The sequence below is a fragment of the Mustela nigripes genome, chromosome 4 (genome assembly GCF_022355385.1).
Source record: "Mustela nigripes isolate SB6536 chromosome 4, MUSNIG.SB6536, whole genome shotgun sequence".
In the NCBI taxonomy this organism is placed as follows: domain Eukaryota; kingdom Metazoa; phylum Chordata; class Mammalia; order Carnivora; family Mustelidae; genus Mustela; species Mustela nigripes.
In genome coordinates, this window is record NC_081560.1 from 167367338 (window position 1) to 167391573 (window position 24236).

The following is a 24236-nucleotide window of genomic DNA, read 5'->3' on the forward strand; positions in this document are numbered from 1 at the left end:
TTATTTGCTCTCAGTATTTATATGTATGCCAGCTATCTTTTTTGGAATGTTATTCTTCTGTTATTTCTATTTGGATTTAAAAAGCAACTAGATACCAACTGAGGAATGGAATTTGGTCTTGATAGAGAATTGTAGGCAGTAACTCAGGCAGTAGAAGCGTTATCTTTCTAGTAACTCTAAAATCACATGTTCATCTCTGTTTCTGAGATGGAGGAGAGCTGTTGATATTATTGTTGCTGATGAAATGAATTTTGATTACAAGTCCTGGCAGTGTGTAAAAATTACCTGGGGAGTCTTTCTAGAATGCAAATTCTCACCACCCTGTTGATTCAGGTTCTTTAAGGGATGAGCCCCAGGCATTCCTTTTTAAGTGTTTTTTCAGTGATTCTAAAACTGAAAAGCAGAGGTATCTGAGAACTTAAGGTTAAAAGAGGAAGAAAAATGATTAACATGTAAAAGTTAGCTAATTAGTCATTTATGTGAATTGTTTTTTACCACCTGTGTCTAATTACAGTGTGGTGTCATAAAAATTATACATTCACAGCTCTGTGTTGTGTTTTGTTGAGGAGAAAATGTTTTCTGTCTCCAGTATTTTCCATATAAAGCCTAACTAAAATAAAATCTCACTTAGGAAACAAGAAGACAAAAGAAAACATTGAAGAAAACACGCAAATTTGTTGTTGATGGTGTAGAAGTGAGTGTAACAACGTCAAAGATAGTTACGGATAGTGATTCCAAAACTGAAGAGTTGAGGTTTCTTAGGTGAGTAGAGAACATAATTAAAACTGGTTTTATGACTTCCCTTCAGTCTCTGCAAAGAGTGAAGAAATAGAGAAACAGGAGTTAAGTCTTGGCTAATTTTGTATTATTCTTATTACTTTGGCATTTGAAAATATTGTTAAAGTTGTTTTTTTTTTTAAAGCATTACTTCAAAGGTATAATTTTTGCTATCTTCCCCATTATTGCTGTTAAATTTTATCAGACGTCAGGAACTTCGGGAGTTAAGATTCCTTCAAAAAGAAGAGCAGAGAGCTCAACAACAGCTCAATAGCAAGCTACAACAACAGCGAGAACAAATTTTCCGGCGCTTTGAGCAAGAAATGATGGTAAAGTCTTAGATTTTGTACCATTTTGTTAATACTGAAATTTAGTGCTTTAAAAAAAACCCACTTTTAGAACTTGTTCTTTGATTATGAGATTTTTCTCTGGCTTTGTTAGCATTTCTGGACTTTATCTCTTTGGTGTTCTAGTATGTCTTTTTTCCTTTTGCATGAAAGGATCTTCTATCTCAGTCTTCCTGTCACTGACTTAACAGTGTGATGGGTGTCTTCCAGTTTTCTTTGCTTAAAATTTATCATGAAAACCTGGAATCATAAAGCCAGTGGATGTTCTTAGAAAGTTCTTAGGTGTGCCTATTTCTGCATAATTTTTCAGTGTTAAAATTTGACCTCTCAGACTTAGGAACCAAGATTTTAAGGCAGTCTAGAATAGTTTTCCTCAAGCCTGTTTGGGTATTAGAACTACTTGGGGCTTGTTCAAACACACTTACTTCTCTACTTCTACAGTTAAGCTTCCATATCCTTATTCACAACTCCTAGAGAAATTGGTGCTGACTAGCCAAGGGTAATTGTCATGGAGTCTTTCAATTTTTACCTTGTTTCCAAACTTGGAAAAGAAATAAGTAGTGTGTTAAAAAATTTTGGTAATTTATTGAAACATCTAGCTTAATGAAGGTTTTAAATATAGTTCTTTTGCTGTTCTTATAAGTAGTAAGGATTGTTTTCTGTGAAATACGGCATTGTTGATTACATTTGTTGAATCATACCTGAGAATTCTTTTTTTTTTTTTTTTAAGATTTTATTTATTTATTTCACAGTTAGAGATCACAAGCAGGCAGAGAAAGAGAGAGAGAAGGAAGCAGGCCCCCTGCTGAGCAGAGAGCCCGATGCGGGGCTCGATCCCAGAACCCTGGGATCATGATCCGAGCCAAAGGTAGAGGCTTTAACCCACTGAGCCACCGAGGCGCCCCCATACCTGACAATTCTTAAGAAAATAATGAACTTTTATTCTCATTGACTATTGTTATAGTACTCAATATTCTTTTTTTTTTTTTTAAGACTTTATTTATTTATTTGATAGAGATCACAAGTAGGCAGAGAGGCAGGCAGAGAAAGGGGAAAGCAGGCCCCTTGCTGAGCAGAGAGCCGATGCAGGGCTTGATCCCAGGACCCTGAGATCATGACCTAAGCTGAAGGCAGAGGCTTTACCCACTGAGCCACCCAGGCGGCCCAGTACTCAATATTCTATTTTCAAGAACCTTATAAAAATTACACCTCTTTTCCCCCAAAATATTTTCTAAAATGTTTTGCTTTTTACTTATTTTTTTCTTTTATTTTTAGTTTTTAGAGCTGGGGGGAGGGGCAGGGGGAGAGGGAGAAAGAATCTTAAGCAGGCACCATGCCCAGCCTGGAGCCTGTTGTGGAGCTTGATTTCACAACTCGGAGTTTGTGTCTGTGCCGAAATCAAGAGTCAGATGGTTAATAGCCTCCCAGGAGCTCCTTTACTTGTTTTTTAAATAGTCTTTACAAATATTAAACTCTACCTATATCTAAAATTATATAATATTCAAATATTAAATAAGCAGGAATCTTTTGTTGAAAGAGCAGATTTATAATTTCAAAAGATTTGTCTCAGTGAAATAGGATGTTTAAGATTCTTAATGGGGGGGCACCCAGGTGGCTCAGTTGGTTAAGCGGCTGCCTTCGGCTCGGGTCATGATTCCAGGGTCCTGGGATCGAGCCCCACATCAGGCTCCCTGCTCAGCAGAGAGCCTGCTTCTCTCTCTCCCCTTCTCCCTGCCACTCTGCTTTCTTATGCTCTCTCTCTAGCTCTCTGTCAAATAAACAAATAAAATATTTTTTTAAAAGATTCTTAATGGGGGCAGGCTCCTGTGTAGCTCAGTCAGTTAAGTGTTTGCCTTCAGTTCAGGTCATGTTCTCAGGGTCTTGGGATTGAGCCCCTCATTGGGCTTCCCACTCAGTGGGGAGTCTGCTTCTTTGTGTCTTCCTCCCCTGCTTGTGCTCATGCGCATGCTCTGTCTCTCGCAAATAAATCAATAAAATCTTTAAAAAAAAATCTTAAGACTAAATCTTAATATGACAAATAATAGTACATTATTAAAATAGACTTTGGATAATACCTTTGATTTATGAAACATTTATTGGAAATGTTGAAATTTTTCTGACTTTAGTACTTTATAGCAACTGTATATTCTTTTGGATGGTTTAAAAATTTTAAACATTCTAATTCTTGTATAATAGACAAAAGTATTTTCTGTGTTAGAAAAAAACAGAAATGCTCATTTTTTTTTTTAGATTTTATTTATTTGAGAGAAGAGCGATAGCACGCATGCATGAGTTGGGGGACAGAGGGAGAGGGAGATGCAGACTCGCCACTGAGCAGGGAGCCTGATGTGGGGCTTGATCCTGGACCTGGGATCATGACCTGAGATGAAGGCAGATGCTTAGCCCACTGAGCCACCCAGGCACCCGAGAATTCTTGCCTTTTAAAAAAATTCCTTTACGTGTTTTAGCACATTCAGCTTTTTCAATATTGCAAAGGTTCTGTGTCACATCACTAAATTTTCTCTTTAAATTTTATTAACATGTAATGTATTATTTGTTTCAGGGGTATAGGTCTGTGATTCATCAGTCGAACACAATTCATAGCACTTACCAGAGCACATACTCTCCCCACTGATCATCACCCAGCCACCCCATCCCTCCCACCCCCCTTCCCTCCAACAACCCTCAGTTTGTTTCCTGAGATTAAGAGTCTCCTATGGTTTGTCTCCTTCTCTGGTTTCGTCTTATTTCATTTCCCCCTCCCTTTCCCTATGATTCTCTGTCTTGTTTCTCAAATTCCTCATATCAGTGAGATCATATGATAGTTGTCTTTCTCCGATTGACTTATTTCACTTAGCATAATACCCTCTAGTTCCATCCACATCGTTGCAAATCCTTGCAAATGGCAAGATTTCAGAGTTTTTTGATGGCTGCATAATAGTCCATTGTATATACATACCACATGTTCTTTATTCATTGATCTGTTAAATTTCATCACTAAATTTAAATGCTGGGTATGTACTCTTAGTAAACATCGTCATTATAACGAGTTTAATATGAATGATAGAAAAGTTAAATGATCTTGAGCAACATTGTTTTACAGAGCAAAAAGCGACAATATGATCAAGAAATTGAGAATCTAGAAAAACAGCAGAAACAAACTATTGAACGTTTAGAACAAGAGCACACAAATCGCTTACGAGATGAAGCCAAGCGCATTAAAGGAGAACAGGAGAAAGAGTTGTCTAAATTTCAGAATATGTTAAAGAACCGAAAGAAGGAGGTAAGTGTAACTACTGCTTTTAATTACGAAAGCTGTTTTTTTTAATGTACACTTAAGACTACAGAATTAGGAATGATACTTGAGAGTTAAATAGTAGTCATTCATTCTTTATTTTGGTCTTCCCAACAATTATGTAGGGTTGTAGGAAGGTGAGGTGTTATCCCATTTTACTGTCAAAAATACTGGAGTAGAAGAGGTTTTTAATGGTCTGTTCAAGTTCACAAACTATCATTAAATGTCCAGCTAAACCTTGAACCAAGTCTTCAAATTAAGTCTAGTTCATTTTCCTTTCAGTCTGTCATTTTTCCTTTATTAATGTAATAGTAGAAATTGTTCTTTCAAGAAAACAGTAGAAAATAGTAGAAATTGGTTCTTTCAAGAAAACTTACTATGTTGTGTTTCCAGGTGGCAACAATAGTTCATCTTATCATTTATTTGTAATATTTAATTCATACTTAAAGACTTTTTCTTGAAGAATTATTTTTTCTTGGTTAGCATTGTGCCAAAACAAAAGCTGAGTACCACTGAAATTTGAAATTATAAGTCCATGAAATTGAGAGATACTTTAAGAATCACATATGGAAAATATCTGTGTAAAGTTGTTTCTTTATAGTGAATTATTAAATTTTTCCTGAAACTGTTCCATATTGTTAAAGAGTCTGTGCTGTTATTTACTATGAAAGATGGTCACTGATTCAGAAAGAAGATTTATATATTGTATTAATGTCTTTTTCTTCCCCAAATTAAAAGAGTTTTACCTATTAGTAAATGTGATTTTATGATTTATCCTGTACTAATACACTAGAGGTATGGGGGAAGAATTTACCTTTTCATGATAGAAAAGACCCCAGGGATAATAATTATGATTTAGTTCTATTAGGATTGGAATAAAAATCTCAGCCAAACCTGTAAATGCATATTCACTTTTGTTGTACTTCTAAAATACTAAGGTTCATTGAGATTTAATTATGAATAAAACTGAATATAATATTGAGAATCTACTTTTAAAAGCATAGAATCTAATATTAATAAATATTATGCATTCTGTAATTTCTTTAGGTAAATAGTGAAATGGTATATAATTTTATTTGAAGTAGCTACCATTTCTAAAAATTAGTTTTCTTACTGCTTAGTATTTTATGTAGGTTTCTCTATATTCCATGATGTATGACTTGACTGAGGCTCCGTGTCAGTTTTCTTGAAACTATGAATAGTTTTTATTGAGAGGTTATTTTTTAATACCAGATTAAATTTTTAAAAATGTATAGTTAAATATATGGCTGTAGTTATTTCTGCTGTTTTGGGTTTGGAGATTTTTAGCTGGTGAACATGTTTGAGATCATGATATGCATATTTTAAATAATTAATGTATTTTCTTCCTTATCGCTAATTTCTTGCATTTGGGGAGTCTCTTCCTTTTAATGGTGATTTGGTTTCATGAGGGATTACTGATGGGGAATTTTAAATACACTCTTTTCAATCAAAATCCATCTCTTTCATAGACCATCAGTAGCATGTGGTGATTTGGAATCTGATTGCTTTTGGTGCTTCTACTTGTATAAACACATGATTGTTTTTCATAGTTGGGTTACAGTTCTGCTGTTAGGTGGAATACATATCTAGGATTTTGAAATGATTAAAGAAGGAACTTTAAATTATACTTCATCTTATAATATATTTTACCTGGTGTAATAAATCATAGCATACTAAACTCTTATTTTGTGAGTGCTTATAATACTGACATTGACAACTAAATCTGGCTTAAATTGTCAGCAAAGGAGAATATTATTCTAATACAACACAAAGTTATCAAATATGTTCATTTTTATTGCACCATGTATAAAATGATGTGTTTTCTGAAAAAGGAAAACATAGTCCATTTATTTCTTCTTTTGTTTTTTTGTTTTTTGTTTTTTTGGACTCATTAAATGAATTTAATTTAGAGTTATTTCCTTGGTTTTATCAAGCCAATTATGAAATTTTGCACTTTCATAAGTGGCATTAACTTTACTTATTTTCAACATTTCAAACGATGTCAATAGATATGTTTATAGTTTTATGATCTTCCAAGAAGGTCAGTTGAGTTTATCATCTTTAGTTCAGAATCAATGGTGCTGATAATCCTTTACTGATTGTTTTGGATCTTTAAGAGAGAATAATATGTAGGGATAATTAAGCATCTGATTAACCTTTATGTGGTGTGATGGCCCTTTCTGCACTGAGATTAAGCATGTTCTTTCATTCTTTTTCACCGAACTAACACCTATGTTATTGCATGTTGAACTTTTTAACAGCTTTAATCTTTGACTTGTAGCTTGTCTGCTCACATAAATGCTTGCTGTGGAGAAAGTATTATTTCCCCACCTCCTGCATGCTTATACACTGTAGGTTATAAATGAAGTGGAGAAAGCACCCAAAGAGCTGAGAAAAGAGCTCATGAAACGCAGGAAAGAGGAGCTTGCACAAAGCCAGCATGCTCAGGTAACAGCAGCAGCTTAATGCTACTAAAAACAGAAAGCAGTATTATTCTCGCAGCTCAGTAAACCATGGTTGAAAGGGCAAACTCCTGCTTTACTTATTATATGATGTTGACTTCTGCTCATACAAAAGTTCCCAGAGCATTCTTTATATAGAACTAAAATCACACTAATGACATTTAAATGTTGCTAATAAGAAATTAAGTGGAATGTTTGGAAAGCTGACTCCAAATGAATTAAACAAGTATGTTAATGTGTAATCCATTGTATTCTTATTATAATCGTGATGGAAGCTTATATTTTTAAGTAGTGAGTATTTGCTAGCAGATTTTTATGACAAAATATAGAGGATTAGTCTACAGGCTTTGTGCATATGAAAAGAATGCCTCTTTAAAAGACCATTTTTTATAAAGTTGGAAGTTAAAAGAACAGGGTGAATGGTAATGTTAAATGGAGATCTGATATTTATTACTATTAAACTCAACAACATAATTTAAAACCAGATTTTGAATATTAAGTATGTTTTTCTTTTTGATTCAGAATCGAGCAGTTAAAATATACTGCCTGTATAAACTTGATTCTAGATTATGGTAAGGCTGGGCCTACAAAGAAGGGTGAATTATTTACAAAACTAAACAAGATAGTATTTTAAACAGATTTTTTAGAATTCTGTCACATGACTCTATAAGGTCTTTTTTTTACTAGGAATCATTTTTTCTTTAAGTTTACGCTCAGCCTGGAAGCAAAGAGAGAAGTGAGGTCAATTTGTAGTTACATATCAGTTAAAGGAAGAAGAGACATGGATTATATATTAATGACTTTTCCATTATCATTTTAATGTGGAATGTGGTTTTATGTGATTTAAAAAGTGTTTCCCAAACTTTTACAGACCTGTGAATAAAGATAGAAGAAACAAAAACCACTGGGGACCATAACAAATGGAATGACATTTAAAAATCTTCTCTTTTTGCCCAGAAAGATTTTTTTTTTTAAAGATTTTTTTAATTTATTTGACAGACAGAGATCACAAGTAGGCAGAGAGGCAGGCAGAGAGAGAGGGGGAAGCAGGCTTTCCACCCAGTGGAGAGCCCGATGCGGGGCTCGATCCCAGGACCCTGGGATCATGACCTAAGCCGAAAGCAGAGGTTTTTAACCCACTGAGCCATCCGGGTGCCCCAGATTTTTTTTTTTTTAAGATTTTATTTATTTATTTGAAAGAGACAGCAAGAGAGGGGATACAAGCAGGGTGAGTGGAAGAGGGAGAAGCAGGCTTCCCACTGAGCAGGGATCCTGATGTGGGGTTCCATCCCAGGACCCTGGGCTCATGACCTGAGCTCAAGGCTGATGCTTAATGACTGAGGCACCTAGGCGCCCCAGAAGGATATTTTTATTTTATTTTGAGAAGGGTGTTTGAAACTGCTGTTTACTTGTCACCATCATTTTAAAAGAGGGAATATTTTAACACCATGAAAAATAAGGAAGTTATTTTGGAATTTAAAATTTTAACAAAACTAGCCTATTTTAATAAATTTGATGCTTTAAAAAATTTTTTTTTATTTGAGCCAGTGAAATATTTTGGCTTAGCTTAGTGTGGGAATTACTAGTTAAAGTAAGGGGTTCTTGGGAGGCTCAGTTGGTTAATCCTCTGCCTTTGGCTCAGGTCTTTATCTCAGGGTCATGGGATTGAGCCCTGTGTTGGGCCCCCTGCTCAGCAGGGAGTCTGCTTCTCCCTCTCCCGCACTCTCTCTGTCAAATAAAGAAAATCTTTTAAAAAAGTGATAATAGCAAGCACAGCATTTACTATGTGTCAAGCACTATTCTAAGTACTTCACCTGCATGAACTTACTGAAGTCACAACATATGAGGTGGTTACTCTCACTACTCCTCTGTTCTGCAGGGGAGGAAATGAGAGCACATGTGAACCACCACACGGTACTGCTTCTCCTGTCTAAGCTGTTATTTCTGTGTCTAATCTAAACTCCTGTCAGCTTAGTCCAGTGGTCATTGGTCATGTGCGGGTAGCTGAAGAGGAAGTCCTTGCTTGCCACACATTTAATTTGGATTTCAAACAAGAACAATATGATTTCCCTCCTATAGGAGTATAGACTTTTTAAATTCCAAAAGGTTAACGTTTCAGATGCTAGAGTTGAAATTGAGAATTTGGTGTTGAAGGAGTTAGGTGATTCTTTGTTTACTAAACCTTTGTTGGTGATTTTTCATAAAATTTCGGACATTAGCCTATGTTTTCAACTAAAGCTGAAAGCAATAGTGAAATTCTTTTTGTAAATTTAATGAAGAATTTAGCAATCTAACAAATTTAAAAATATTTCCCCTTTGCTGCTGCTTTTCACGAAGGTGCTAAAACAATAACTTTGCAGAGTCTATTTTAAATTTTCTTAGAATTTGTGAATCATAGTTATACAGTCATGAAGCCAGATGTATTTGATCATCTAGTTCAGTGGTTTTTAAACTACTCCCAGGAGCTCTTGAGTTTTGGAAGAAGCACCTCGAGGATCCTTCAAAAAGAGAGGACTGTGGAGCTCTGGATCCCTGCTTCCGCTTCATGTAACACAGCACCGTTTCATCTGTTTCATACATTTTATGGTATATTTTTTAAAAGAGGATTTGACTGGTTTAAGAAACAACAATACAAACTAGAGTTCAGACAGAAACCACTCATCTAGTTCCAAACCTTCCTTTTACAGATGAGAAAGAGAACTGTCTGTTAAGTAAGTTGTTCTACACCTCCTGAAACTCAACATTTGTGTGATTATTCTTTCCATTTACAAAAAGTCATCAGCTATGTTCTCACCTGGGAGGTGCATTGTATTCTGATCCACAGGGTGTTGCTCAGGTCATGATTCAGTCTTTTCAGTTGTCATCTTGTGCAGTCTTCAAGGCCCAGTTGCAGGACGTAAGTCCCATGTGTCTGTGGGAGGATGCCTTCTCTTGTTTTATCTGCTTTTTCTTCAGCTCACATGTGCCTTTTCATTGTTCGCTTCATTTGTTAAGATCTAGAAGACTGATAGATGATAATGTCAGTAATAATAGTAATAACCTGAAACAAACTTTATAGTGCAGTATTCTTCAAAGAGTTTCCACATTTGATTCTCACTGCCACCACCCTAATATGGGGATGGAGTGTATCCATTTTACAGATAAGGAAATCAAGGCACAGAAGACTAAGTGGTCTGTTTAAAGTCAGAAAAGACATTAATGGTAGAGCTGGAATTGGAACACTTATAATAGTGTTCATTTTTCTGTCTACCCTCACCACAAATTTTGAGATTTTCATCTTTTTCAAGAAATACCTTCCCAGTAGTATTTTATAAGCTTTGCACATGTGAGAAATTGAATGCTGTGAGTAGATTTTTATCTTTGTGTGAAGTGACATTTTGATTGCATTTATGTTTACATATATGTTTTAATCATGGATATGGTCAGAAAAGCCATATTAAAATTGGTGATTGAAGTTCCATTTAACTCTAGTTTTCACTATTCAAATTGTCCGTAATGAATAGTTAGTTTCTGTTCTCCTTGCTGTAAATTAAGTCTGGAATTCCAGGCTGTATTCTTTCTCACAGTTTCTATAGGGAAGTGACTAGCTCATTTAACTCTGTAATTTTTGTTTGTGATATTTGATATACACAACTGGAGAAGATAGAATACAGCTTGATTTCAACCCCTCCCTTCCCCTCTCCTGAAATTAGACTTTTTCTTCTTTTTATTGGCAACTACTGGGCTCTATAGTTATCTAAAGGGTAGGCAAAACATTAATTTTTTTTTTAACGAGAAGGAGAAATTTTGAATTCCGATCACTTTTCTGATCATTACCATTTTTAGCTTTTCTTTTGAGTTAGGATCAAATTCTGTACAAATAGCCCAATATATCATAACTCTTTCCTACAGTTTTCTAGAACCCAAAGTTGTACTTTTAATATTAATAGTTATCTGATTAATATGATAAAATTTCTTATCAGCATTTAAACTTGTACTTTGAAAGGGCATTTATTTTACAGTTTATGTGTTCATTCAGTTAAAATTATTTGTTACTTTTGGTGATCAATTCACATCTTTTTTTTAAGGTAGATGTAATTTGTTCAATCTTTTTGGAATGTAAGATCCCTTTTCTTTTAGATCCTGAGAGTAATTTCTGATGAAAAATTCTAACATGAATATACTGTACTTTTATTAGGAAATTTAATGAAATTTAGGAAATTTAGAAAATTTAAAGAAAGCTCAATAATATTAAAGTTTCATTTCATGGGGCGCCTGGGTGGCTTTGTCGTTAAGTGTCTGCCTTCGGCTCTGGTCATGATCCCAGGGTCCTGGGATCAAGCTCCACATCAGGCTCCCTGCTCCATGGGAAGCCTGTTCCCCCTCTCACACTCCCCCTGCTTGTGTTCCTTCTCTTGCTGTGTTTCTTTTTGTCAAAAAAAAAAAAAAATCTAAAAAAATAAAAATAAAGTTTCATTTCTTTTGAGGTAATAAAATATATGAATTAGTATGTGAGGGACCTGGACATTACAGGTAAATTTTAGTTTTTTTTTTTTTTTTTTTTTTTTAATTTTATTTACTTATTTGACAGAGAGAGGGGCACTTGGGTGGCTCAGTGGGTTAAGCCTCTGCCTTCAGCTCAGGTCGTGATCTCGGTCCTGGGATCGAGCCCCACATCGGGCTGTTTGCTCATCAGGGAGCCTGCGTCCTCCTCTCTCTCTCTGCCTGCTTGTCTACCTACTTGTGATCTTTGTCTAACAAGTGAATAAATAAAATCTTAAAAAAAAAAAGATTTTATTTATTTATTTGACAGAGAGAGAGAATAAGCAGGCAGAGTGGCTGGCAGAGGGAGAGGGAGAAGCAGGCCCAAGGCTGAGGCTTAATGACTGAGGCACCCAGGTATCCCAAATTTTAGCTTTTTTTTTTTTTTTAACATTTTATTTATTTATTTGACAGAGATCACAAGTAGGCGGAGAGGCAGGCAGAGAGAGAGGGGGAAGCAGGCTCCCCGCTGAGCAGAGAGCCCGATGCGGGACTCGATCCCAGGACCCTGAGACCATGACCTGAGCTGAAGGCAGAGGCTTAACCCACTGAGCCACCTGGGCACCCCTCAAATTTTAGCTTTAATATAGAAAATTATTTGAGTCACCTGGCTGGCTCAGTTGAAAGAGCGTGTAACTCTTGATCTTGGGGTCGTGAATTTGAGCCCCACGTTAGCTGTAGAGATTACTTAAAACGAATAAATAAATAAGTGAAGGAAAGAAAGAGAGCAAGAGAAAGAAAATTATTTGCACAGTATTCTTGACTATGTAATTATCCAGATTCTGCTTAATTATTTAAGTCTGTGACTCTGTAAGGCAACTGATGTCTTTGCTAACTCTTGTGATCAGAAGCACTTGCATACATAGCCTATCTTACCTGTTAATCGTTGTTTTATCTTCTGGAGCAGTTCTAACCACAATGCTAATTCTGCCTCCTCCTATATAACAGTCTTAGCTTTTCTTTTCTCCTTATGTATTAGCTGTTTCAGGACATACTTTTGTAGTTCCTCCTTTCATTCATTGTATGTCATGCTTTCCAGACCCTGTATCCTACCTTTCAGTTTTCTGTGGTTTACGTTTGAACTTTTGAAAATGCGATACCAGGGAAGGGGCCCACTGCTCTCTGTATACACAGACGAAACCAATTTGTAACCACTAGAGTAGAAGCTCCTTAAAGGCAATATTGTCTTTTTTTAATTTTAGTAACCCCATAACTAGTACAGTGTCCAACATTTACTAAGTACTTTGTAAAGTTTTTCTTTGAACTGAACTCTCATCTTGCTTAATCTAGACATAACTATACTACAGTAATATAACCAAAAATTGAATTGACAAGGAATTGCATTCACTTTTTTAGTGGCACTGGCTTATATTTACTCTTCTAATTTTCGCATAAATATTAGTTCGGCCCCATCTTAAACTTTTGCATTTGATTTGAGTCTACATGTAATGTTTATATCTAGAGTAATTACTGAGCCCATTGTTTCTGTCTGCACAGATATATTTTAAAAGTCCTTTATGCAAATGAATGGTACAAATGTTGAACAAAAAAAAAAACCCTTTGATATAGCTACAGATTATATTTTTATTATACAAGTTTACATTCAGAAATTTTACAATGAAATTAGAGGAACAATGTAATTTTTATTATAGGTGATATTTATTGTTGGGAAATGTAAAGCTTAAACAACTTTCTTTGTTATAATTGCTTAAAAGATAGGCATGGAGATTTTGCATCTCTTTAAAACTCAAAAGGCCTTATTCTAAATAGTTGAAATTAAATATTGTGGATATTTTTCTGTGATAAAGTGTTGTAGATGACTATAGTCTATTCACAGTTGTATTTTATAGAGGCAGTTCGTTAGTCTTTCTGCTAGTGTGAATTTGTAATTATGCTAAAGTACAAATTTTGACACAGATGAGAGAGCAGTATTTATTTATTACTCTGTATGATTTTAACAGGACGTCACGAATGGTACAACCTAGTTCTTGCCTCCAAAGACATAGTAGTAAAGCAGACACCTTGAGGAACACTGCTAGACTCACTCCTCATGTATTGAAGACGAGGCTGGTAGTGATCCAGACCTTGTCAGACTCTGTCCAATGCATAAAGAATAGACCCACATGGATCTTGGGGTTTTATCTTCTCTAGGATGTGCAAGGGGAGGGATTTTTGGTAGAGTGCTGCTTCAGTCCTAAATTTCTAAATCCACATTCAAATTTATCAGAATATCCCTTTTCTAGTCACAGACTGCTGTAACTGCCAAAAGAGGGGTGGAGAGCTGAACATTTACTGGCAAACCTTATGTTTCTTCATTTTGGATAGTATTTCTTCCTTCTGTAAATGTGTGATCTAGCACAAAGACCAAAAGTCACTTTAACATTTCCTTTTCTTAAACATTCACTTTAACATTTAGCTTTTCTTTTCTTTTTTTTGTTTTTTTAAAGCATAAATTTGGCACTTGGGCGAAATAGTATATACTCAGTAAATATTTGTTGAATGAATGAGTGAATCCCCAACATGCTGGTAGAATTCTCTGATTATCAGGAATTTTGTATATATATATTTATAAAACTTAACTCACTTTACTCTTCTTAGTTCACTTTTCTCTAGCAATGTACTGTTTCTCATTTTCTACAAACTGTTGTTTCTTTTAGGCAACTACTGTAGATATAGAAGCTGTCTTTCTCTGTTAGTGTAGTCATGGTATTTCTCCCTAACTCTATTTCTTGGAAAAATAGAGATATTTAAAATTCTGATATGTGTTTTACTTATTTGCTCTTTATTCTCTTTTTCCTAAAAGGCATTTCTTGTTTATTCTTGTTGTGTCCACACCATAGTGTAACGAACAGTCAGTTTTGAAGCTCTGAATTGTTTTTTTCTTAAAGCTGTCATGTAATAGGGCATTTTAATTATGAGTGAATTATAGATCTCTTTTGTATGTATTTTTCCCCCCTCTGGTGGGCAGCAAAACAAAGTTTATTGAGAGTTTAGTAAGGGTTATTGAGTGATAGTGCAAAGCTCCTGAAGAGGGAGGGGACCTGAGAGCATTGCCTGTGTGTATTATTTTTAATAGTGAGTTTAGAATATTTTCTATTCTAGTACTTTTCCTCTGGGCTTGAATTGAGTGACTAATACATTAATATTATATATGCTATATAATTGGTGAATTTTAAATCCAATTAACTTGAGAAACTTGGCTTAGAAATCACTAATATAGTCATATAGATAAATGGATGTTTCACTCAGTAGATGCTTATTAACTGATGGTTAACTGTGTCTAATAGGAACAGGAATTTGTTCAGAAGCAACAACAAGAATTAGATGGCTCTCTGAAAAAGATCATCCAGCAGCAGAAGGCAGAGCTAGCCAATATTGAAAGAGAGTGCCTGAATAACAAACAGCAACTCATGAGAGGTATATGAAATTACACAGCATATGCATGTTGCAAAATGATACCTGAAGACATGGCTCTGGTGTGTGGATATATCTCATATCCATTATATCAAATAATTGGAAATTATTTGATTGCTCTTCTTCAAGTGGTGAAAGATAAAGAAAATTGAGGTTAATAGGAAAAACTATGTTGAATTTTAAATTTTAAAATTTTTTATAAAGTTATATACTGTAAGACATGGAATAATTGCCTTTATGATAAGAGAAGTAAACAGCAAGCATTTATCCTTAAAACATCTTTTTGTTCAGATCATGCTAGAACTTTACCTGAATAGTTTTGGATACTTGTTGGTATACTTAATGGCTACATAATGGAATGGAATTTTAAGCACTTACTTGCTTTAATAAAAAGCTGATATTTTAAAGTTTCTCATTAAGGTGATTAAAAGGAATTTTGGTGTTAGTGATGGGACATTCTCTGTTTATAGGACATGAGAACAGAATGGTAAGGGGTGATAAATATTACCTGTACTCTGGTAATCTTTCATTTTTAGTTCAGAATGTCATTGTGTGTTTAAGTTAGTATTTATAGAACACTTTTATGTAAATATAAAAATGAAGACCAAAGTACATGTGTAAAAAGAACAAAGTGACATTTTGAAAATTGCTTTCTTCTTCTAGCTCGAGAAGCTGCAATTTGGGAGCTTGAAGAACGACACTTACAAGAAAAACACCAGCTGCTTAAACAGCAACTTAAAGATCAGTATTTCATGCAAAGACATCAGCTACTTAAGCGCCATGAGAAGGTTAATGAAAGGAAAATTGGTTTACTTTTTAGGGGCACCTGGGTGGCTCAGTGGGTTAAGCGTCTGCCTTTGGCTCAGGTCATGATCCCAGGGTCTGTAGATCAAGCCCTGTGTGGCAGGCTCCCTTCTCAGTGGGGCGTCTGCTTCTGCCTCTCTTTCTGTCTCTCTCGCCATCTCCCTGCTTGTGCTCTCTGCTCTCCCTCTCTCTACCTATCTCATAAATAAATAAAATATTTTTTTAAAAAATAAAAGTTTACTTTTTAAAGTTTACAGAATTTTTTCTGTAACTTCTACTTAGAGGATGAATTTTAGATTTCTTTCTTTTTTTTAATCCTAAAATGTATTTGGTGAGGTTTAAATAATTAATCGTGTCTTATCATGATCGCAAACTTCTTTCTGAATTTCATGGAAGGTGACTAGTACAGTGCTTTAAGTCCTCTTCTACATTATAATCTTCCTGTCTCAAAGGTAGCTTTTGTGGCTCCATTTATGGTCCAAGTATCTTAAAAATGTAGGCTCCCTGACTTAGTAAAAGAATTTCAATATAAGACTCATGCGGGGCCCCCCCGGGTGGCACAGGTTGGTTGGGTCCCCCAACTTGGTTGCAGTCAGGTCGTGATCTTGGGTTTGTGGGATCAAGCCACATGTCAGGCTCCTGTACTTAGCATGGAGTTTGCTTGAGATTCTTTCTCCCTCTCCCTCTGCCCTTCCTGCTTGTGCTCTCTTTCTGTCTCTAATATAGGTAGATAAATCTAAAAAAAAAAAAAGATTGTTATTACCAAAAGCTTTATTTTTATTATAAATTATATTTTGAGTGAAAGCTTGCTGGTTGATAATGCAACAAAGGAAAGAGCAATTTTGAGAAACAACAAAATGACATGTTTGAGCATACATGTGGGTATTGAGTATTGAGTTATATCTACATCACAGGATTCTGTTTGATACTTTCTTAGGAAACAGAACAAATGCAGCGTTATAATCAACGACTTATTGAGGAATTAAAAAACAGACAGACTCAAGAAAGAGCAAGACTGCCTAAGATTCAGCGCAGTGAAGCCAAGACTCGAATGGCCATGTTTAAGAAAAGCTTGAGAATTAACCCAACAGCCACACCAGATCAGGACCGTGACAAAATTAAACAGGTAAACAAGCCAGTTACTCTCCTCTTTTTTAGATTTAAAAAAATTGAGTGTCCTTTAGAAGTGTCACGTAATTATGTTGTAAACATTTCGAGCCACCTCGGGCTTGTTGATATTCTCTTTGGCTTTATGAGTTGGGGCTAGATATGTGGCATATACCAACTTAGTTTTCCTACACTGGTGGCCACAGAGGGCAAAGCCCTCTGTCCCGTGCCCCACACCAGATTTGGGGTAGGCTGGTCCTAAGACCAGTCTTGTGAATTAGGTGACTTGGACAACTTTTGAAGTTAAAACATAGAGCTCAGTTTGCTTCTGTAGTCATGGGTCCCACACACAAATGAACTGAGGTCACTAAGCAGATAGGAGGAATAAGGTTTTAATCAGAAGCACCCCCTCTCCCCACCAAAGCCATAATGTAGACTCCAGCTCAGGTTACAGCATATTATTATTACTTGCAACTTTAGTTTATTTGTACTTTAAATCTTGTTAAATTCCTTAATTACTCCTTTGGAAGATGAAGAAATTACATTGCTTGTTAACCATTTTTCTTATTTATAGTTTGCTGCTCAAGAAGAAAAGAGGCAGAAAAATGAGAGAATGGCTCAGCACCAAAAACATGAAAATCAAATGCGGGATCTTCAGCTGCAGTGTGAAGCCAATGTCCGGGAGCTGCATCAGCTGCAGGTCAGAAACAGGAGCATGGAAACTGAGCTGGTGGGGACGGGGCAGCACAAGTGGCTGGTCTGGACAAAACGGTAGCTGACCAAAATAGAGTATGCTTTCCTCACGAAAATGCTGGGATTGAGAGGTTTTGTTTTCTGTATAGACCCAAATAAAGAACAGGTTAGTATCGTCGGCACTTACTTAGCTCTTATGTAACATGATTAATATAAACATGAGGCTACGTTATAACCTAAGAAGTTAAGTCTTTCAAAAACAGTACTGAGTAATTTTAGTTTATTTTGCAGAGAAACTGAACCAAGGTTTCAAAATGAGATAGGTGGTTTTGTTATCAGATTCTGAATTTAAAATTTCATTTAGGGAGAAATAGATCGTTTTCTTCTAGGTGTTTGAAAATGATAAACTAAAGAAATGAGAATTTTTCCCCTAAGAAATTTAAAGGTTACTTTTGGGGGACTGTTTTGGGACCTTGCATGGAATATGCAGCCCATCTGGTATGTAGCCTAAAATGTTTAAAATTTCAGAATAGTGCGTACCTTATGGATACTCCACATATTTGCTTAATTTACTAGAGCAGAATAGTTCCTAATCCCACATTCTGGTAACAGTGGGTAAAATCCATATAAGATGCCCTTAAGTTGTCAGTTTTATGAGCAAACCTTCTTAGAAGAAACAGGATCAAACTAATTCTGTTTAAGTTCTTTTCATATGGTAAATAATAGCTCTAGCTTATAAACTTGCAGAAATGAAGCTATGACTCATTTCATAGTTCTTAGCCTTTGGTTTTCAGGGGAGAGCCTGAATCTCAGTAATAGTTTGATGTTTAATAAATGCTTTATTATTTGAAGATAATTACATTTGTAAAAAATTTCTTAGTTGATCTGAAAGTTTTTAATGCAAATTTTGTTTTCAGAATGAAAAATGCCACCTATTGGTTGAGCATGAGACTCAGAAACTGAAGGAGTTAGATGAGGAACACAGCCAAGAATTAAAGGAATGGAGAGAGAAATTGAGACCCAGGAAAAAGGTAATTTTTTAAAGCTTTAGATAAAATGTGTTTGTGTTCGTCCATTTATCCACCCAGTTATTAGCTGTTTAATATATGTCAGGGACAGGAGATAAAGAGACCCAGTCCCTTTCCCAGAATGTAGTGACAAGCAATTACAGTTCAGTAGGATCATTGCTGTGAGGGAGGTGAGCACAGGAGATAGGAGCACAGTGTTGAGGCCAAGGACAAGGAGTACTTCAGTCTTCCTGGGAAGTTAGGGAGGCTTTACAGAGAAGATGCCTTATAAGCCAAGTGAGACTTCAGGGTGAGTAAGAGCTTGCTAGGCATACAGACAGGTTGGGGTGTGATGGGCAGTGTAAGTACAGAGAAGTGAATGGGTGAAAAGGATGTGTATAGGAATCACAAGTCGCTCCCTGCCGTTGGGGCGCTGGGGGAGTGTGCCTGTGTGTAGGCATTAAGGAGGGAGAGAAGGAAGAAAGTGAGGGTAGCTTAGTCTGGACAAGTTGACAGGAGCCAAATTACAGGGCCCTCGTGTCATGGTAAATTCACGATCTAGTAAAATAGGAAAGGCTCCCCTTCCCCCATCTAGCTATCAGCCATCTTACCATTTTGTACTTCCTTTTTGACTCCCTGTTGGACTGGCCTGATTGGTCAATCTCTTCAACTCATTTTTTTCTATAACTATGTGATCTTCTCCCTTTGCTAACTCTCAAACTCAAACCTTTGTTTTCTCTTGGCTTTCCTGCCTGCTATAGCTTTCAGCTATTCCTTTCTTCCGTTTATCCAGTTAATCAGTCAATCTGTCAAGAAAAATCTGCATTTAGCACTTACTGTGGGCTAAATGTTTCTAGAAGAAGTGCAATGACCAACTCACTTATTAATGGGGCTTTTTAACTTAAGGTTTATTTATTTATTTATTTGTTTTTTAAAAAGATTTTATTTCTATATTTGACAGACAGAAATCACAAGTAGGCAGAGAGGCAGGCAGAGAGAGAAGAGGAAGCAGGCTCCCTGCTGAGCAGAGAGCCCGATGCGGGGCTCAATCCCAGGACCCTGGGATCATGACCTGAGCTGAAAGCAGAGGCTTAACCCACTGAGCCACCCAGGCACCCCTAATTTAAGGTTTATTTATTAAATTTTTAAATTTAAATTTTTAAATTTTTAATTTAAATTAAATTTTAAAAATTTTTTTAAAAATTTATTAAATTTTTAAATAAATATTTATTAAATTTTAAATTAAGATTTTTAATAGGTAATACATTCATTCGGATTGGAATTCGAAAGGTGCAGGAGGGCGTTGTTTCTTTTTTCCTTAAAGATTTTATTTATTTATTTGACAGATAGAGATTACAAGTAGTCAGAGAGAGGGGGGGAAGCAGGCTCCCTGCTGAGCAGAGCGTCCAGTGCGGGGCTCAATCCCAGGACCCTGGGATCATGACCTGAGCCGAAGATAGAGGCTTTAACCCACTGAGCCACCCAGGCGCCCCCATTTTTTCCAGTTTCTTTAACTTTCTGTAGTCTAGCTTTCACCTCAGACTCCCCAGTTGAACTCGTTGACAGTAGACATAAGTGATGCTAAGAGCCAAATCGTATGGTATTATCTCACTGTTGTCATTAGAAATCTTGTTTCTTAAAATTCTCTTCTCAGGACGCCTAGGTGGCTCCGTCAGTTAAGCATCTGCCTTTGGCTCAGGTCATGATCGTGGGGTCCTGGGATCAAGCCCCACATTGGGCTCTCCCCTCATTGGGGACTCTCCTTCTCCCTCTGCCCCTCCCCCGCTTGTGCTCTTCCTCTCTCTCTCTCTCTCTCAAATAAACAAATCTTTAAAAAAAAATTCTTTTCTCGTCCGACTTTTATGACCTAACTTCTTTGTGCTCTTTATCACTTTTTCTTTGTCTAGACATCTCACAGCTTTACACCCTTGAAGATCCTGTGCCTAGTCATGGCTTCATCTGTTGCATATTTAAGGACAGTCCCAGGACCTGTATAGTGGGGATTGTATAAAGTACAAATTCTGAAGTCCTATAGATCTGGGTTCAGATCTCAGTGATGACATGAGTAATTTTGTCACTTAACATTCCTGCACCCCGTTTTACTCATTTATAAAACAACGATGACACTGGGTCCATAATTGGGATTGTTAAGACCCAAAAGAAGTGGTACATGTTCTGTGCACACATACCTGAGCTGTGGTCAGGGCTGGATAAGTAGTTGCCACTGCTGTTACTGTTTCTTGTTTGTTACTATTGGTTCATGCTCTAAGCACTCGTTTCCCACCTAGATGTTTCATTTCTTACCTCATTCAGGCCTGTATTCCATCATCATCTCACAGAAGATTCCTTTTTCTGATGACTATATATGAAATAGCCTCCGTGCCTGCTTCAGACAGTCCCTATCTCCTCACCTTTGTTTTCCTTCATACCATTCTTCACCACCAGACACATTTATTTATGGTCTGTCTTTTCCCTCAAGAATGCATGCTCTTTGAAAGCAAGAGTGTTATTTCTTCGTTCACTGGTATATATCAACTTATAGAATAGTTCCTGGCATATTGTACTGATCAATACATACCTATTGAACATTGACTAAAGATTGTAAGCTCAGTGGAGGTAAAACTGAACTTAACAGGGGCGGCTGGGTGGCTTAGTCATTAGGCGTCTTGCCTTCGCCTCAGGTCCTGATCCCAGAGTCCTGGGATAGAGCCCCACATCAGGCTCCCACTCTGCGGCAAGCCTGCTTCTCCTTCTCCCACTCCCACTGCTTGTGTTCCATCTCTCGCTGTGTCTCTCTCTCTGTCAAATAAATAAAATATTTAAACAAAAACAAAAGCAAGACGCCTGGGTGGCTCAGTTGGTTAAGCAACTGTCTTTGACTCAGGTCATGATCCTGGAGTTCTGGAATTGAGACCCACATCAGGCTCCCAGCTCCGTAGGGTCTGCCTCTCCCTCTGACCTTCTTCCCTCTCGTGCTCTCTCTCTCTCTCAAATAAATAAAATCTTAAAAACAGACAAATAAAAAAACCGCTGAACTAAACAGCCCTTCTCTATCATCCCCATCTCACTTTGTTCCCGTGTCCCCACACAGCACCAGTGTGCTTCCTGACATCCCTGCCCTCTTTTTTTTTTTTTAACATCCCTGCCCTCTTAATTGACATCCAGTCTAAAAACCTGAATTGTCTTTCATTTCTATCACATCTCATTTCAGTGAGATGACAAATAATTTTAACTCTCTTTGTGTTATTTCTTCTTCCCATTAATATCATTCTGCTGCTTAAAAATGTTCAGTAATGTCCTAATGGGCCTTCTGATCTCAGATTCCTTTTCCTTTCTTCCTACTTGTCTGCCATCAGAGTATTTATATTCAGGAACATCTCTGGCACTGGCATTGTGGTGTTGATAAATCTTTAGTTCTATCAAAATAAAATAGAAATGCTTCAGTTTGACTTTGTGGCTGTCATATTGCCATACATTGGCCACCAGCAAACTTTCTAGTGTTACCTCCCACAAGCTGCTTTGTTCCCTATTCATATTCTGGTATTGGGTATAATCACCATTACTCATACCACATCTGTGGTTTCCTGCCTGTGTGCAGGAATTGTCTCAGGCCGCTCTGTCTGGCATGCCTTCTGCATCCTGTCAAATTCTTTTCTTTCCTTAAGACTGAGCTTATGTTTCACCTCTTGTGAGAAATGTTCTGTCTCTTTCCATCTTCTGCTCTGCTTTGTGCCTTTGCAGCAGCACGTATCCCTGAGTCACTTGTCTGCAAAATCACTGATCCCCCAAGTGTTTCTCCAGCCCTTACTATATACACTCTGTATTATGGGGATGTAAAGATGATCTGGCTTAGGGCTTACTTTCAAACAGCTTAAAGTTCGGTGTAGAAGAAAAGACATGCACATCAAAAATCAAAATAAAATACAGAAAATGGAAAGTGCTGGGGTGCCTGGGTTAGCTCAGTGGGTTAAAGCCTCTGCCTTCGGCTCAGGTCATGATCCCAGGGTCCTGGGATCGAGCCCCGCATTGGGCTCTCTGCTCAGCAGGGAGCCTTCTTCCCCTTCTCTCTGCCTGCCTCTCTGCCTACTTGTGATCTCTGTCTGTCAAATAAATAAAATCTTAAAAAAAAAAAAAAAAAGGAAAATGGAAATTGCTATGTGGGAAAGAAAGGTAGTAGTTAACAATAGGAGCCATCTGTTGAGTGTCTGGTATGTGTTGCGTATATCACGATCACATTTAATCCTTACATAACAACCCTGTGAGGTAGGTGATACTCTCCCTGTTTTACAACAGAAGATCGGGATGATTCTGTAATAGAGAGAAGTTAAGTCATTGATCCAAGTTACACATTCGTATGGCTGAGCCAGAGACTTCAACCTAAGGCTGTGCGCAGCCTAATCTAACAGTTGAGCACTCTGGTCTTCTTTAGGAGAGGTCTTCCTATCCTTAGGATAAGATACAGAGTATTTGAGCAAATAGTTTTATTGTTGGCTGTCCGAGTAAATTCTGTTTGTAATACCAGCACATTTCTTTTTCCCTTCCTTTTTAAGACACTGGAAGAAGAGTTTGCCAGGAAACTGCAGGAACAGGAGGTGTTCTTTAAAATGACTGGGGAGTCTGAATGCCTTAACCCATCAACACAGAGCCGGATTTCCAAGTTCTATCCTATTCCTAGCTTGCATTCCACTGGGTCATAACAACAGGAAGCGTTCTGTGGTTGGGTTTGGCTTTTTAGATATGTCATTCTGTTCTCTTCATCTTCTGCCACAATCTGTATCAGAGAGCTTATGAAGACAATCACCCGCCTCACCTTCTAGGTGTTTTTTGTTTGTTTGTTTGTTTGTTTTGTTTAGCAAAGATGAAGGGAAAGGAACCCAGACAGATGCTGGGCCATGTTGGCAAAGTGGCATCTTGCAGTAATTCCCTAAGGTGATTTTGTATATTAATCTTAAAAATTTTGTTCTTTAGACACTGTTAACTGAAAAACTGTTAGTATTGATGTTTGAAGTTATTATTATTTTTTAAAAAAGCTGTTAGGCCATTGAGTATTAGTAAATATCTTTTTACCTGGCCTGACTTCTCAGTGATGCCTAAATTCTATAGCTGCAACTCTGCTGTAGAAAGTTGGAATAACTTTCTTTTGGTGAATCAGCTCTCAGTGATAAAGCTATGAGTTGCTCAAAATACCATATCGATTGAATAAATAAGTCTATTTTGTCTTTACAAAGACTTTTAAAAAAGAAACATTATTGAAACAATTTGTCTAAAGTAATGACCTATTTAGTCATGAGTTAATAATTAAGGGTGCTAATTTTATTAAAATAGTGCCTAAAACACTAAATTTCAGTTGAGTCTGAAGTACGATTTCCTTTTTTGATTCAACAGGGACAAATATCCTTAGCATTAAGCATTATTGTTTTTTAAATCTTGTTCCTATTACCATTCGATAGAAATTTTCAACCTAAAATATATGTTGTGCAGAGTTGGAAAGATTTAAAAAAGGTAGCTTTTAGATACTGAAATTGGAAATAGAACACTCACCAAATTGAAAGAAGTATAGACTTAGGGTCCTAGCTTATTGCCTACAATAATCCGTGAGCTGGTTGAGTGACCTCTTCCATCCTAGCACATTTTGTTCCTTGAAAACTCTGCCTGAGGCCTTCAGGCTCTGAGTTACACTTATAAATGTATTTTCTGACATTTATTGTAAAAGAGGCATTTGTTCAGAGTACTTTTTTCTTATTCAAAAAAGGATTTAAATAAAATATTAAGGCAATGTCAGAAATGA

General features: G+C 36.6%; 1 protein-coding gene across 2 annotated transcripts in view; it reads left to right on the forward strand.

Annotated features, from left to right (window-relative positions):
* The window catches only part of SLK (STE20 like kinase), a 59866-nt gene extending 35630 nt beyond the window's left edge, over nt 1-24236 (forward strand). The window contains exons 10-19 of one of the 2 annotated variants that reach the window (XM_059398504.1): nt 632-762; nt 983-1106; nt 4228-4407; nt 6796-6888; nt 14711-14840; nt 15501-15625; nt 16579-16767; nt 17323-17448; nt 18359-18472; nt 22999-24236. In XM_059398504.1, the coding sequence (XP_059254487.1) occupies nt 632-762; nt 983-1106; nt 4228-4407; nt 6796-6888; nt 14711-14840; nt 15501-15625; nt 16579-16767; nt 17323-17448; nt 18359-18472; nt 22999-23145 (1359 nt within the window). In that variant the 3' untranslated portion in view covers nt 23146-24236. The remainder of the gene's footprint in view (nt 1-631; nt 763-982; nt 1107-4227; nt 4408-6795; nt 6889-14710; nt 14841-15500; nt 15626-16578; nt 16768-17322; nt 17449-18358; nt 18473-22998) is intronic. The other variant, XM_059398505.1, reaches the window with a different exon arrangement.